Source organism: Perca flavescens, chromosome 5 (assembly GCF_004354835.1).
Source record: "Perca flavescens isolate YP-PL-M2 chromosome 5, PFLA_1.0, whole genome shotgun sequence".
NCBI lineage: Eukaryota > Metazoa > Chordata > Actinopteri > Perciformes > Percidae > Perca > Perca flavescens.
This window is the reverse complement of record NC_041335.1, coordinates 5117509-5131602: the sequence shown is the minus strand read 5'-3', so window position 1 is coordinate 5131602 and position 14094 is coordinate 5117509. Positions and strand designations below refer to the sequence as shown.

The window sequence follows — 14094 nt, the reverse complement described above, 5'->3', positions numbered from 1 at the left end:
TTGCATTCGAGTTGCCATTGAACAGGAGCATTATCTCGCATTAACAAAGTGAAACATTATCATGCTGGAATCTCACAAATGTAACAGATATGTTATTTGTATTCAATGGTGGGCACGGCAAAGAGCATAACGGATATGTGACCAGATGTTAATGATAGCCTGATACAACAGGTCACATATTGAGCTGCCCTCAAACCCCACCCCCCGGTTCCTTGTTCGCATCTCGCATTCATTAACTCCGCTGTTGGCCGGGTCCTGTTGGGCCGAAGGCCTTAGTGTCGGCACACAAATGAGCAGGCACATATACACACATTGACAAAGAGGCACTTTCAAATGAAATAATATGGAGGGGGAAAAAAAAAAAAAGTCCTGCAATGAATAGTAATAACTGCATTAAGATTAACGGGCACGGCGTATAAAGAATAATTGCATCTGTCAAAAGATTAAAAATACATGAGCTGTAGCATTTGTTGGGGGAATGGTGGGAACGCTCACTGTTGTGTTTGAGGGGCAGAGAGAAATGAAGTGGGGCCACAGCCAAATGACTGTCCTCTGGTGTACCTGGAGTCATCCATTCTAGCGAGGGGTGGGCAGGAGAGGGTGTGTGTGTGTGTGTGTGTGTGGGGGGAGGAGGAGTTGTGACCTTGGACACCAGCAGCAAGATGTACTGTGACAAACAGCCACAGGATACTGTAGGCCCTCATCACAGATGGCACATACTGCTTGGGCCAGACGCAGAAATACTCTCAATGGTTGGGCCTGTACTGTTTGGCCTCAGACAGAGAAGTGTGTGTGTGTGTGTGTGTGTGTGTGTGTGTGTGGGGGGGGATTCCTGGCAATGAACACAACTAATGTCAGGATCAGTCAACACTAGATTTTTGGCTTTTCGAGATGGTCACTGTGTCAGATTAGGCAATCAATGAGTCGTAAATTGTTGCCGTGACTTGGCTGAAAGTCATGGCAGACTACAAGTTGGAACTTCTCTCATGACTCCGTCTTCATCGGCCATATTTACAGTTACACGCTGCTGTGTGCTGTTTTGGGTCGACAACACAGAATGTGACATACTAGTCTTTTTGTTGGGACATAGTGAGGTGTCCCATTGAGCCGTTACTGGGCCACTGAAAATACTTTGACAATTTAAAAGGGGGAGTCTTACCATAAGTTGGAAGGGTTTGATTTTTTTTTTCTCTGTGCGTTTAATAGAAAGACTCCATGGACAAATTAACCTGATATGGGGCTGTGGGGCAAAAAAAATTCTAAGATACCGTGTGATTATTTGATGAAACATAATTAAAATTGTTAAGAAATATGCACCATGTGAGCACTTTTCTTCAAAGTTGGAGACATTGCCACAAGTTTAGGCAAACCTTATTTAATATTGTACTTAAGTGGGTTAGTGATTTGCAGTTTAAAGATAAGATTACCAAAGATCCAATTCCCATGCAGTGAATCTGAGGGTAAATGCCTGCTAAAAAAAAAAAAGACGTGTCTTTTTAGCAGGCTAGTTTATGTTAGCAAATGGCAATCCTATAATAAGGGGAATCAGCTGTTTTCAGCTTCACAGTGACCGGAGAGCTGCGTGCAGTCAGCGGGGGATAAGCTAGCTCAGTAAGCACCTCAACACAGGAAGCTGGCAGCTTGTTAAAACACAATGTCTTGTTGTGAAACGCAGAATAGGGTGTGGCACGTTTGAAGTTGCTGGAAAGGCACCTGCTACGCAGCTAGGCTGAGTAAGGAAAAGTAATGCGCATAACCACTTCTGCTCTTAAGTAATTTATTAAGTAATGAAGCTACTTTTTTTTCCATTTAGTAATTCATTGTAATGACTTTCGTTGAGTAATAAGTAATGAGCAATTCATTCGTTGTTATTGGGCTACTTGCCCAGCACCGATTGGTACTATGATTGAGAAAGGAAAAACAAAGTGGCTTCGCTGTGAAACAGACCCCCTCTGTAAAGGTATAAGGTCAGATGGAGGTAGGAGGCTCGCGGTGTTACGTCACCTGATGTAACCTGACACAGGAAGGTCTACTACTGTATACTCAATATAACGACACTGTACATAACACTGTATAGAAAGAGACAGAGAGGACAACAAAGATTGGGTACACTGAAGACAAAAGCTACTATACTTGAGTATAGGGTGATTCGTGGTCGTTCTTTTTTATTTTTTAAGTCTTTGTTCTTCAACATAACGACTCTTAGTTGACTATTTTGTTCTTGAGGTTTTTTTCTTGACAAAATACACTCCACAAGACGCTCTAGGGCTTGAATTAAGGCCCCCATATAAAAGGTATAGGTCAGAAAATCAAACATCTTCAAAGAACGGTATTTCTTATCAAGGAAATAACTCCATTCAAAGTGTGTGTGTGTGTGTGTGTGTGTGTGTGTGTGTGTGTGTGTGTGTGTGTGTGTGTGTGTGTGTGTGTGTGTGTGGCGGAGCAATATCAAGCAGGGGACTTCAAGGAAAAATGGAGACCTTTAAAAGTCACTTGCTGCCGTCGCTATTTTTCTGACGCAGACTTTTATCTTGTATTCATTGAATCTGTAAACAGCATTCTCTACTCCTGCCACAAGTGTTTCTCTGATCTAGACGGAGATTGGGCTGCGTTTTTGCTGCCGTCTCCTGCAACAAAGAGCAATACAGTACACGTGCCCCGGCACTGAAATAACAACTGAATAAACACGCAATACGTCGTTCCTCTTTGCACTAGCTTTCTGTCTTTGCCGCTCTCTCCGATTCCCCCCATTGGCCTCATCAGGCCTGCGTTCCACACGGAGCCAGACTTCAGTTGGGATTTTAATTGGCCCTCCACAATCAACAGCAGAGCTCCTCAAGGATGTGTTCGCTCCTCAGCCAGGCTACACTCAAGGACCAGTGCTGGGTTTTGAAGTGGCCTCACGCAGAGTTTTGGAAGCCACTCTGAGATCACAGACTTTTGAAAAATAGATACGAGCCACAGGGTATAGAGTTTATGTATCTTATATCCATGTGCTGTTGCACCATATCTATCTAAGGCTAGAAAATGACTTTGGTTTGCGTGTGTTCATATATACATGATATGTCACTGTGTTTTCCGTATAGGGCTGGTCCAGTGGTAAGTGGTAGAGGTTTGACGTGGAGCTGATCTTCAGTAAGGGATCTTTAAATGGGGAAAGATCATTCTTGAAGTAATGTGAGTGTGGTGTTAATACGGCTACTGCTGCTGTTGTTGTTGTTTGTGAAGGTGCACATCTCTGGTCTTAGTGGGAGACTCACCTGGGGCCTCAATAAGCTGTTTGTAGATTCCCAGGAACGCAGACTCGGCCTCCTTGCTGCGCTTGTTCAGAGCAACCACCTGCAGCGGAGAAGATGCCATTAAGGTAAACATCAACTGATATCGTCCTGGCATTATGTCTGAACTCACAGTGCACAGGATATTTACATTTCAGGCATTACGTTGACTTTTACACAGAGCAGAAAAACACTTACAATCTTAAATTGCCAACAATGGATCGATAGTAACGAGAGCAAAGGTCAGCCTCACAGCATCCTTTCAATAAATTGAATAGTCCTGCATGCCTTGTATGTGTATTGTGTCTTCAGCATGTGTAACAGAGAAATACTGTACTGTTCATACAGCTAGTGCAGAGATTAGCCAGTGCAAAGACTGTGCTTCTACATAAGCACTGACAACTAGAGAAACAAGTTGTAAACTATGACGATATCCTCATGTTTACTGCCAAGTTGCTGCGAGTTGCGAGGTGACATTTGGCCTGTTAAATGTAGGTGTCGGTGTGCACGAGGAGGCTCGCCCGGTGACAGCGGCCTCCGTCGCCAATCAGCACTCGGCACCTGCCAACTTTGGCTCGGCGGGTGATGCAAACCAATTAACGATTCATTAGGAGGGACAAAGAAAGCGAATTAGCCGCCACCTGGCCCCATGGAGAGGGCACCTGCACTAGTGGGTATGTGGGTTACGCTGCTCCCAGCTCCCGCTAAGACCTCGGGCCTGTTTGTGAGTCAGAGGATGCGCTGTAGCTGCCTCTCGCAGTAAATCAGATCAGGCTCGTCCCCGCTCCACAAGCAGACGGAATTCAAATTATTGTCATCTATTGTCTATGTCATTTCTGTCACTGTTGATTACAGCCTCCGTCGGATCGGCTCGATGGACTCCAAAACGGAGGGTCAAGCGTGCGGTACGCCTGAGCCAGGCTGCTCGTCATCGGTATGACGACGCTTGAAAAACATTCATTTCGCAGAGGCTGAAAACACTTATGAGGGTGGTGGTGGTGGTAGTGGTGGTAGTGTGTTGGGGCTGTTTAGTGGGGTTATAAATAAGGTGTGTGGAAAACAGCGAGGGACCGAGAGCCTTTGATTTACTGGAAATGGCTGGCGTCTTCCCCCGGGAGGCATAACGACAGCATCATGTTTAAAGAAATATCATAAAGATCAAGCAAGTCCCCATCCCCCCATCACTCCCACTTGGAGCAGCTCAGAGGAGTTCATGGAAAATGGAAAAGGCTGGAGCCCAATCAATACAGATGCAATATTCTGCAGCTCTCAGGCAGCTCCCTGTACACTACGCTGTACTCAGCTATACCCCAATTTAACCCCAACCCCAACCATCTGCCCCCCCAACCACCGCCACCACCACCCACCTCCCCTCTCCTTCCAGGACATGACGTCAATGTTGGCATGTTGCGTTCACAAATGTGTGAAGAACGCTGCCCTCATAAACGCTTGTTTCCAGCTTCACATGTGGGTTATGAGTCCATCAACGACTGGTGTTGGTTCAGCTAAGTTTGGCTTTGTCGCCAACTGACGACCGACCGTTTTTATGTTTGCTTCGTTTTCACCATAACGGGAGCAATTTTGTGACCCTGAGTGTCACCACTCGGCAATAACAAACCTCTGCTCCTCAGCGTGACAACGAGTAGCGCTCCAACAGCACTTTGTGACATCCAAGACAAACTATACCTAAAACTACATGGCCACCGCAGCAGAGTGGCTGAACCCACTGCTACAGTAGTCACCAGTGGTTAAATGTAACTAAGTACATTTACTCAAGTACTCTACTTTAAATTTGAGGCACTTGTACTTAACCTGAGTCTATTCTTTTCAGGCCACTTTCTACTTCTGCTCCGCTACATTTCAGAGAGAAATATTGTACTTTTTACTCCACTAAATTAAAGCGCCCATATTATGCTCATTTTCTGGTTCATAACTGTATTTTAAGGTTGTACCAGAATAGGTTTACATGGTTTAATTTTCAAAAAACACCATGTTTTTGTTGTACTGCACTGCTCTCTCTCACTGCTGCAGATCTTCTTTTCACCTGGTTTCTGTTTTAGCTACAGAGTGAGACCTCTTTTCTTCTTCTTCTTCTGTACTATCTTTGATTGCACTCGCACATGCTCAGTAGCTCAGATGTAGATCATGTCAGCTAGCTAACTCTAGAGACAGTAAAAGAAAGCCTGTTTCTCCAACTTTGGTCAGTTACAAGGCAGGATTAGCTGGGAGACTTCTAAATGAGGGCGCACATGGAAGTAGTTCTTTTGTAGATTATGGTGAACTTGTGTGTGTTGTAGCAGTGCTTTGCTATTGAGAACGAGGTAGCATGCTAGCATTAGCGTTAGCATGCTAACGCTAACGCTACGAGCTAACGGTTGTGGTTAGCCAGCTCGTTTTGGATTGTGACGTCACAAGCCGGGCCGATTTTGAACAGCTCACCGGGAGACTGAAGGCAGGACACATTCAGAAACCGTATCTCACTCAAAACAGCATGGATGGATTTTTTTCAAAGCTTGTGGAAGCACCAGAGACACAAAATAACACCCCAAATCCTAGAAAAGGTGGGTTTTTTTTTCATAATATGGGCACTTTAAAAGGTGCTGTAGGTAGGATTATGAAGATCCAGGACTTAGCCAAAACATTTGAACATCGACAACTTCTCAGTCCCTCCCCCCCCTTTCTCCTAGCAGTGATTGACACGCAGTCAGACACCCACCCCTCTGGCCCTGATTGGTGCATCTGAACAGGGAGCTGTGGATTTTTGCAAATCGCACTACAGGCTGGAGGTGGTGCCAGAGGAGCCGGATTTATTTATTTTTTATTATCTGCTTCATGTAGTTCTACTGGAACATAGGGTCAGTTTCAGCAAATATGACAGAAAGTTAGTTTTATAAGTCTTACCTACTGCATCTTTAATCTGACAACTTTAGTTACTGGTTACTTTACGAATGAAAATTTTTGCACACAAAGCACATGTAGTTTATAAAATACAATGTTTTATTATAAATGTATTAAACTGCCCAACGATATACAGACCTACAAGTACAGCAGAATTGATTGGCCGAATGGAAAACACTTAGTTGATTGATCGTTTCCAGTTCCTCAAATGTGAGGATTTTTCTGCAATGAGTACTTTCACTTTTAATACTTTCAGTTTATTTCCCTGATGATACTTACATACTTTTAAGTAACATTTTCAATGCAGGACTTTTCCTTGCAACAGAGTATTTTTAAGTACTTTAACTCAATACTTCTTCCGCCACCGCTAGTCATCAACTTTTCACTGTCAACTTTTCATGTCTGCTGGCTGGCCTGGCTTCCTCTGAAGCATGTACATCAAATGAGGCACCTGACTGCATGTGTAAAGAGCCTGAGATCGTGTGAAGGCAACAGCTAGGGCTCCATCTTCCAGAGACACGCAGGGTCTCCTGGCCCTCCATCATCCTTTAACGAGAGAACACGGAGATTACCTCCACAATCACACCATTAACCTGCCCACAGACGCTAGCAGAGACATCAATCACACGCCCGCCTGATGCCTTCTCACGTTAGCGCCTGCTATGCGTATAGATCTCCGCCCATAGCCCACCCTTGCTATCATCAAAGTACTCTGAGGTGTCGTGCATAATATGGGCTGATCAGGGAGTCATCTTCATCTCCATGCTAATCCAACCTCCAGCCAAGCACATGGGATTTCAGAGCCAAAAGTCTCATACTAACAGATATGAGCTGATAGGGCGGTTGTATGTACAGAGAGCTACAGCTAGAGGAAGCACTACAACCAGCAAATCTCCTTCTTTTGGATGCGAGCTATGGCTCTGGCTCTGGCCCTGGCTCCGGCTCACAGTGCCTTCTTTGTTTTCACCCGTTTTGTGATAAAGGATATGGCTACCGAGGGAATGGGCTTGGCCACAGGTTGATTTTACAAGCAGGAGTAAAGCCCCGGGCAGAGTCGCAAGAGAGAGACACAAAGGAAACCTGTTAGCACTCCTCCATAACTCTTCACGCAGCAACGGAGTGGGCAGAACACAGCCTCTGGGACAAGGCTGCTGGGAAATACTTACTGATAAGCCTTTGAGAATACTTACAGTACCCGCTAGTGTGTGCATCTGAGTGTTGTGTGTGTGTGTGTGTGTGTGTGTGTGTGTGTGTGTGTGTGAGAACAAGCTAGCATGTGTTGATGAGAGAGAGAAATAAATGAAGGGGGAGAGAACAAACCTAGAATGAAGTAGAGGAAGCAGAGTGAAGGGCTACTGAGCGACATACAGAGAGAGACAGAGACACAACGGAAAAGAGGGGTTCCCATAAAGAGCGCAATTAGCAATTATGCAGTCATCAATTACAATTATCACAACTGGTGATTATGCAATTATCAATCTAAATCATCAGTTTCCCCCCTCTGCCTTACCAGTTTGCCACCCCCTGTGATTTGGTTGTATGAGGATGGCTTGTGATGATGCAGATGATTAGAGTGTGTGACGATGACGGGGGTGTTGGGCGGGTCTTAGGGCAGATCTTGCACTGTGTGTGTGTGTGTGTGTGTGTGTGTGTGTGTGTGTGTGTGTGTGTGTGTGTGTGTGTGTGTGCAAATAAGTGTGCAAATGTTTGGAGCATGTCTGCAAAAGCATCTGTGCCTGGGTGTGCACAACATGTGACTGATTTTTGTGTGTGTGTGTGTGTGTGTGTGTGTGTGTGTGTGTGTGTTCATGGATATACTGCTCCCATCTCAAGGTGAATAAGTGTGCAAATGTTTGGAGCATGTCTGCATTTGCATCTGTGCCTGGGTATGCACAACATGTGACTGATTTTTGTGTGTGTGTGTGTGTGTGTGTGTGTGTGTGTGTGTGTGTGTGTGTGTGTGCGCGCGCGTGCGTGTGTGTTCATGGATATACTGCGCCCATCTCAAGGTGAATGTGGTTGGTGCTGTGGGTGGTTTGGGGACAACAAATGTATGGTTCCACGGTCCCTGAGGCCTCTAAATTACCTGTCATCTTTCCCATGATGCAAAGGTCAGTGCACAATCATAGGGAGTCCATCCTACTGTGCTGCTCACGGAGCGCCAGTCCAGCCCACAGGCTGACAGGATGTCACAACAACCCAGCTCCCGCTCCATGCTTATTAGAACAAAACAGTGGGAAGCCCACCTCCACCGCAGCCGCAACACCACTTGTCACAACACCTTCCAGAAGAATCCAGTGGATTCCTGACAAACATCCAGTCCGTGGTGTTAATACGAGTGTTGCAAAAATTAGGCAAAATATGGTCAACGCTCTACTATAAAAACTGCGTTAAGTTGCCCTGACATCTAAAGCTGGGAGTGTTTTTTTTTTCTTCAATCTAATCTTTATTAGTAAAACATTTCCAAATTCTGATTTCAACTTCCATTTTTAGTGTCGCCATTTTGAGCTCTATATAATGTCCACTTCTGCCTATTTTTCTTCCAGCTTCAGTTTCTTGCAAGAATCATTTTCAATTATCAAGATTTCTTCAACTGCTTTTTTTTAAAACTTGTAATTAATAATATTTTAACTAGTGCTGTCAGTTAAACGCGTTATTAACGGCGTTAACGCAAACCCATTTTAACGGCGTACATTTTTTTTTAATCGCAAGATTAACGTTCTTTTTGGCCTAGCAAACTTTGTAGTTTTATTTAAACTAGTTACGTTAGAAAAACTACAACACCATACAGGATCTACCTAGACAGTTGTTTGGGCTTGCGAGCCGGCCAAAGAGTAGCAGGCTAACGTTATTTTTTGAGTGGATGGCGAGCGCGAGACGCCGAAATGGATGCCAATAAGATTCTGAATGGTAAGTTTACTTTTAAAAAGTTGCCAAATGGTTCCATTGACAAGACCAAAGTGATGTGTGTGTTTTGTCGTTGTGAACGGAGCTATCATCGCAGCACGTCCAGTCTGAAATACCACTTGATGGCCGAGCACACAGCTGATGCCAATTCTCGCCCCCTCGTCAAAGCCAGGCAACAAAAGCACAAAGCAAGCCGATCCACTTTTCCATGTTGATAAGAGCATTAAAATGAGAAAAGAAATAATGGGACAAAAAGAAATAAAGGGACATTTAGAATAGATAAAAAATTGTGATTAATTGCGCGTTAACTATGACATTAATGCGATTAAATGCGATTAAATATTTTAATTGTTTGACAGCACTAATTTTAACCAATATTTATCCCTTCCAAGCACAATTTCTTTGGAAAGATAAAGTACCATACCAACTCATAGGGCCTTTGTATTCAAGTAGCTATTGTAACAATAGAGGTGGACAGTGTTACATGTCTTCATGTATAATAATACAGATTAGAGCTGCAACTAACAATTATTTTTATTATCGATTATTCTAACAAATATGTTTACAAACTCAATCTCAGTCTAAGCCTATTCAAATTCAATTTACAATCATCTAGAACATCAAACTCACTTTTGAACAGCTGAGCGAGAGACATTTAGCTTGACACATTACTTTAACAATTAACTGCTTATTGAAAATGTTAAATAATTCTGTCAATCAACTAATTCATTAATCGACTAATTGCTTCCACTCTAACACGGATCCACAGAGATGTGCCTTTATAATACCGCCTTGAATAATATTTCTTTTATAGTGATAATGATATTGCAAAAGTTAAGCTAAGCCAGTGGTTTAAATGTTTTAAACATTGAGGAAGTCCCTGTTTAGATTTTCAAACATACAAGCAAATATTGGTTGGTTCTGTTCCAACTGATTTTTCAATTTGAATGGATTGGTGGTATTTAAACGTTTCCTAATTGGCAAAAATGATGCCATATCTTGTGCAACATTGTCGTCTACGGTCTTCTGAAGAGCTCATAAATATGCATTAATGGGTCAAAATTGAAAACTGACCTCAAGAAAATCAAGAGATGCATCTAAATGGCTGAGTGGCCACAGGAATGCCTGCATCACTCATGGAGGACAACACGATGTGGTTGTTTCAACATTGTATAAACAATCCAAGGAAGAGGCCTGCAACAGTTATATTATGGGTTTTAAGTCTCCTGAATATGTGATCTGTATGTTTAAAAAAACAAACATAATTTTTACCTTCAGAAGCAGGGAAAAGATCATATTTTAAGTGTGCCACCCAGCAGTTTTGCAGCTGTCACTGCTGGCGTTTGTTTTGAGTTGAGTGTAGGTTCAGAGGAGAGGCGGGAGGAGAGAGATGAGTTGGTGCGGAGTGACTGATGAGTGGGTGGAGGAGAGGGGCAGAGGTAAACACTATTGCAGTACAGTCTGGACGTGAGAGACCCGTGTACACCCACGCACGCACTCCCCACACACACACACACACACACACACACACACACACACACACACACACACACACACACACACGAACTTGGAAGCATGCAAACACACACGTCAAGCCGCACTCACACAGATGAACACTACACACAGGCTGTGTTTGAGGGCAGATTTAATCATGGTGACACCCATCTCGGAGCCGTGGTAGCAGCATGGCGCTGGCTGCGGCCGTCTCTGGATGCCCGGCGAGATGAGCAGTCAGAGCACTGACACACATCTCGTCGCCACGTCAATTCCAATCAGCGGTGCCTGTCATTCAACCCGCCGCGCTCACAACGGACTGACGCCACCGCCGCTGCAGAGCTGCCGCCTCAGCCAAAATAAAAATGGCCAAGGCTGACCAATATTCTTTAGTAGCACAGTACTCCTGATGTAAATACATGCTGCAACAATTCAGTGACAAAATGAGAGTAAAAATACAGCTTGATTTATGGAAGCCTTATGGGAGAGGGTCACCTGCATTTGAATGTAGGTAGTGTAGTATGAAGCATAAAAATGTCAATATAGGTTTTAAGACAGACCGTATTAATCCATAGAGAAGGTAGGATGGATTTTCATATTATGTTTGTACAGTCAATAAACACACATTAAGCTAAATGCTAACGTCAGCGCGATAAAATACTCATGCTAACATGCTAAACATGCTAAGATAGCAGGTGTAATGTTTACCATGTTCACCATTTCGTGTGTTAGCATATTAGCCCTAAATACCAAGTACAGCTGAGGCTGATTGGGAATGCCTTTAGATTTGCAGGTATCTGCACGTATTGGAAACTATTTCATTTTGACCTGATGACGGTGCTAGATTAAGTCAGGGAAGTTGGCGCGCCGGGATAGCTGGTTGAGCGTGAGCCGTACAACGTACAAAGGCGCGGTCCTTTGGAGGTCAGGTTCGGAATCAAACCCGACCTGCGGCCCTTTGCTGCACGTCATTCCACCCTCTCTCTCTCCTTTCCCGTCTTAAGCTGTCCTGTCAAATAAAGGCCTACAAATGCCCAAAACATATAACAATAATCTTAAAAGTCAGGAAATGTATTACAATGTGTGTATTCAATTGTACTGTAATCTAATCTAACAGTTGAGACACAAGACATTTTCTTAAAAAAAAAAAAAATGTTTTATGGTGATGCTAGATAAAAAAGTCAGAGGATCACCAAAGTATTAGATATAGATATGATAAGATTCATCCTCTGGGGACTACGTATGTTTGCACAACATTTCATGTCAATCCATCAAATCGTTGTTTAGATATTTAAGTCTGGACCAAAGCCGTGTACAGATCAAATAACCGACCGAGCCCAGAGCCGCGTCGCCAACATAAAAAGCTACATCAAGATATATGACGTAAGGTGCTCCACTTGAAGACTAAATGAGCGAGACCTGGGGTCAGTGCCCCCGTACAGAGTGCCGATAAGGACCCGGGCTGAGAGGAGAGCAGATCTCTACAGATCAAGGCGGAGCTGACGTAATCCCGACGGACGCGGCACACAGAGCACGCACGAGAGACAAAACATGGCACCGCATTAAACCCGGATCAAAGGGCCCGCTGTCTCCACCACGCAAGCAGGTGCCTTCTGGGTCCCCCCCTCCCCCGCCCTCACCATCAACAGGCGGCAGAAGAGCTGTGTTACCCGCCCCTCTCGGCAAAACTCAAAAAGCACCAGCCTCGGCGCTAACGCCTCAAAGTCACGGCAAAGTCAAAGTCAAGAGCAGGAGGGAAGAAAACAAATCTTTTCTGAATGTCTTTGTAGTTCAAAAGACAGGAGTTGTCATTTTCTTTGAGCTGGCGCTTTCAAACGTTTGATGCAGCGAATGACCTAAACCTTGAGGAGAGCGCGTCTGCTCAGAACGTATCCATCATGGTGCGATGGGAGGGAGCGGGGGCGTGCTGAGGCTCAGATGAAGGCACCGGTTGATGTGCTGTGAAAAGTAACGACGAGTGCACCTGGACTAGATTTCAGAACCGGGAGAACTGTTAAGAGGAGAGGAGTGGAGGAGAAGTGTAAGGTAAGGGCTAATTATAAAAAATAAAGTGCCCCCATTATCCCCGGCGCTGTACTGCCCTAGTGAACAAAGCTACAACAGATGGGGTGTCATGGGCAACTGTGCCAATGTGAAGCCAAAGCCCCCAGAGTGGATGGACCCTGGCAGGCCGCCGGTGGAGCAGCCCTGGCAAGGGGGGAGGCACAGCTGCATATCTCGCCCTCAGACACGTGTTGACAGTGTTTCTCTAGCCCTGCCTGCACTAGTCAAGGTGAGACAGCATGGCATTGGGGGGTGAGGAGAGGGAGGGGGGGGGGGGGGGGCGAGAGGGGTAGAGAACGCTCCACTATGATGGATAGCGTTCTCCATCCACCTCTCCTCTCTCTCCCTCTTAGAAGGCTGGTGACTTTCCAGTGAGGCAATTATCATTGTGGAATGCATAATAGCCTAATTAATTACAGGTGTCAGCGCTGCCTTTGTTTCAGCGTGGAGGAACATCATGCCAAAGCCGCATCCGCTGAAGGTGCGGCGCTGATGAACGAGCCTCGAACAGCGGCGAGAAGAGCGCGTACGGAATGCTGGGGATACGGCTTGAAGTCTGCCAAACAATCCTGCGTCTGTTGCTAACGGGAGATGGATTGGAAACACATGGTGCAGGAATCAGGCCCATGTTTTGCTTGATAAATCTGCCATTGTGCAATGGCAGTGCTCGGAAGAAGATCTCAGGTAGGCCCTAGCGTAGGACGGCTCTGTGGGTAATTTGGTTCCAAGTAGCGGAGGCCCAGCTCGGGCTTGGTGGTAGCACTATCAACAATGAAACATTCCCTCCCCCGCCCCCCTCCACCAACATGGCATATCATTTGTCCTGTCAGTTTTGCCGATTTCATTCATTGCAGCGAGAAAGCCGGAAAGCAGACAATTGCCGGGAGAGAGAGAGAGAGAGAGAAAAAAAAAAAAAAGAGCTAAGAGGACCTGCGAAGGAGAGAAGTGAATGATGGGGTGACTAGGGAGGAGAGACAGCACAGAGATTCCTGTTATTCCCCTCCTCAGCTAAACACAAGCATACACTGGTGCAGAACTTAATAGAACGTCACATTTAGTGTGTGTAAGTGTGTGTGTGTGTGTGTGTGTGTACTGTACAGGGGGTCGTGGCGGTAGGCTGATAATCCCTCCACGCCCCCCAGGCAGTGGGGGCTCATTGTAGAGTACATTGAGTCTAATAGGAGCGGGTGCTGCAGTTGTATGCAGCTCTCCCTTGCTCCCACTGTGAGAAAGAGTTTTACATAATTAATGACTGTTGATGTTTCCCAGGTAGTCGCCCGGCAAATTCACTCCGAGGCTCGGCTGCCACCGTCGTCGGTTCCACAGAGAATGAGCGACACCAGAACAGACAGCTTACATTACAGACATAAATAAGGCAATTTTGTACAGTGTCTTCAGACATTACTGTGAGGGGGGTTTCAGGGCCAATGATTCGACTTGCTTCAGAGAAAACACT

General features: G+C 45.1%; 1 protein-coding gene across 1 annotated transcript in view; it reads right to left on the bottom strand.

Moving 5' to 3' along the window:
• The window catches only part of cux2b (cut-like homeobox 2b), a 106875-nt gene that overhangs the window by 35378 nt on the left and 57403 nt on the right, over positions 1-14094 (bottom strand). The window contains exon 4 of the mRNA XM_028578887.1: positions 3261-3339. Coding sequence (XP_028434688.1) covers positions 3261-3339 — 79 coding nt within the window. The remainder of the gene's footprint in view (positions 1-3260; positions 3340-14094) is intronic.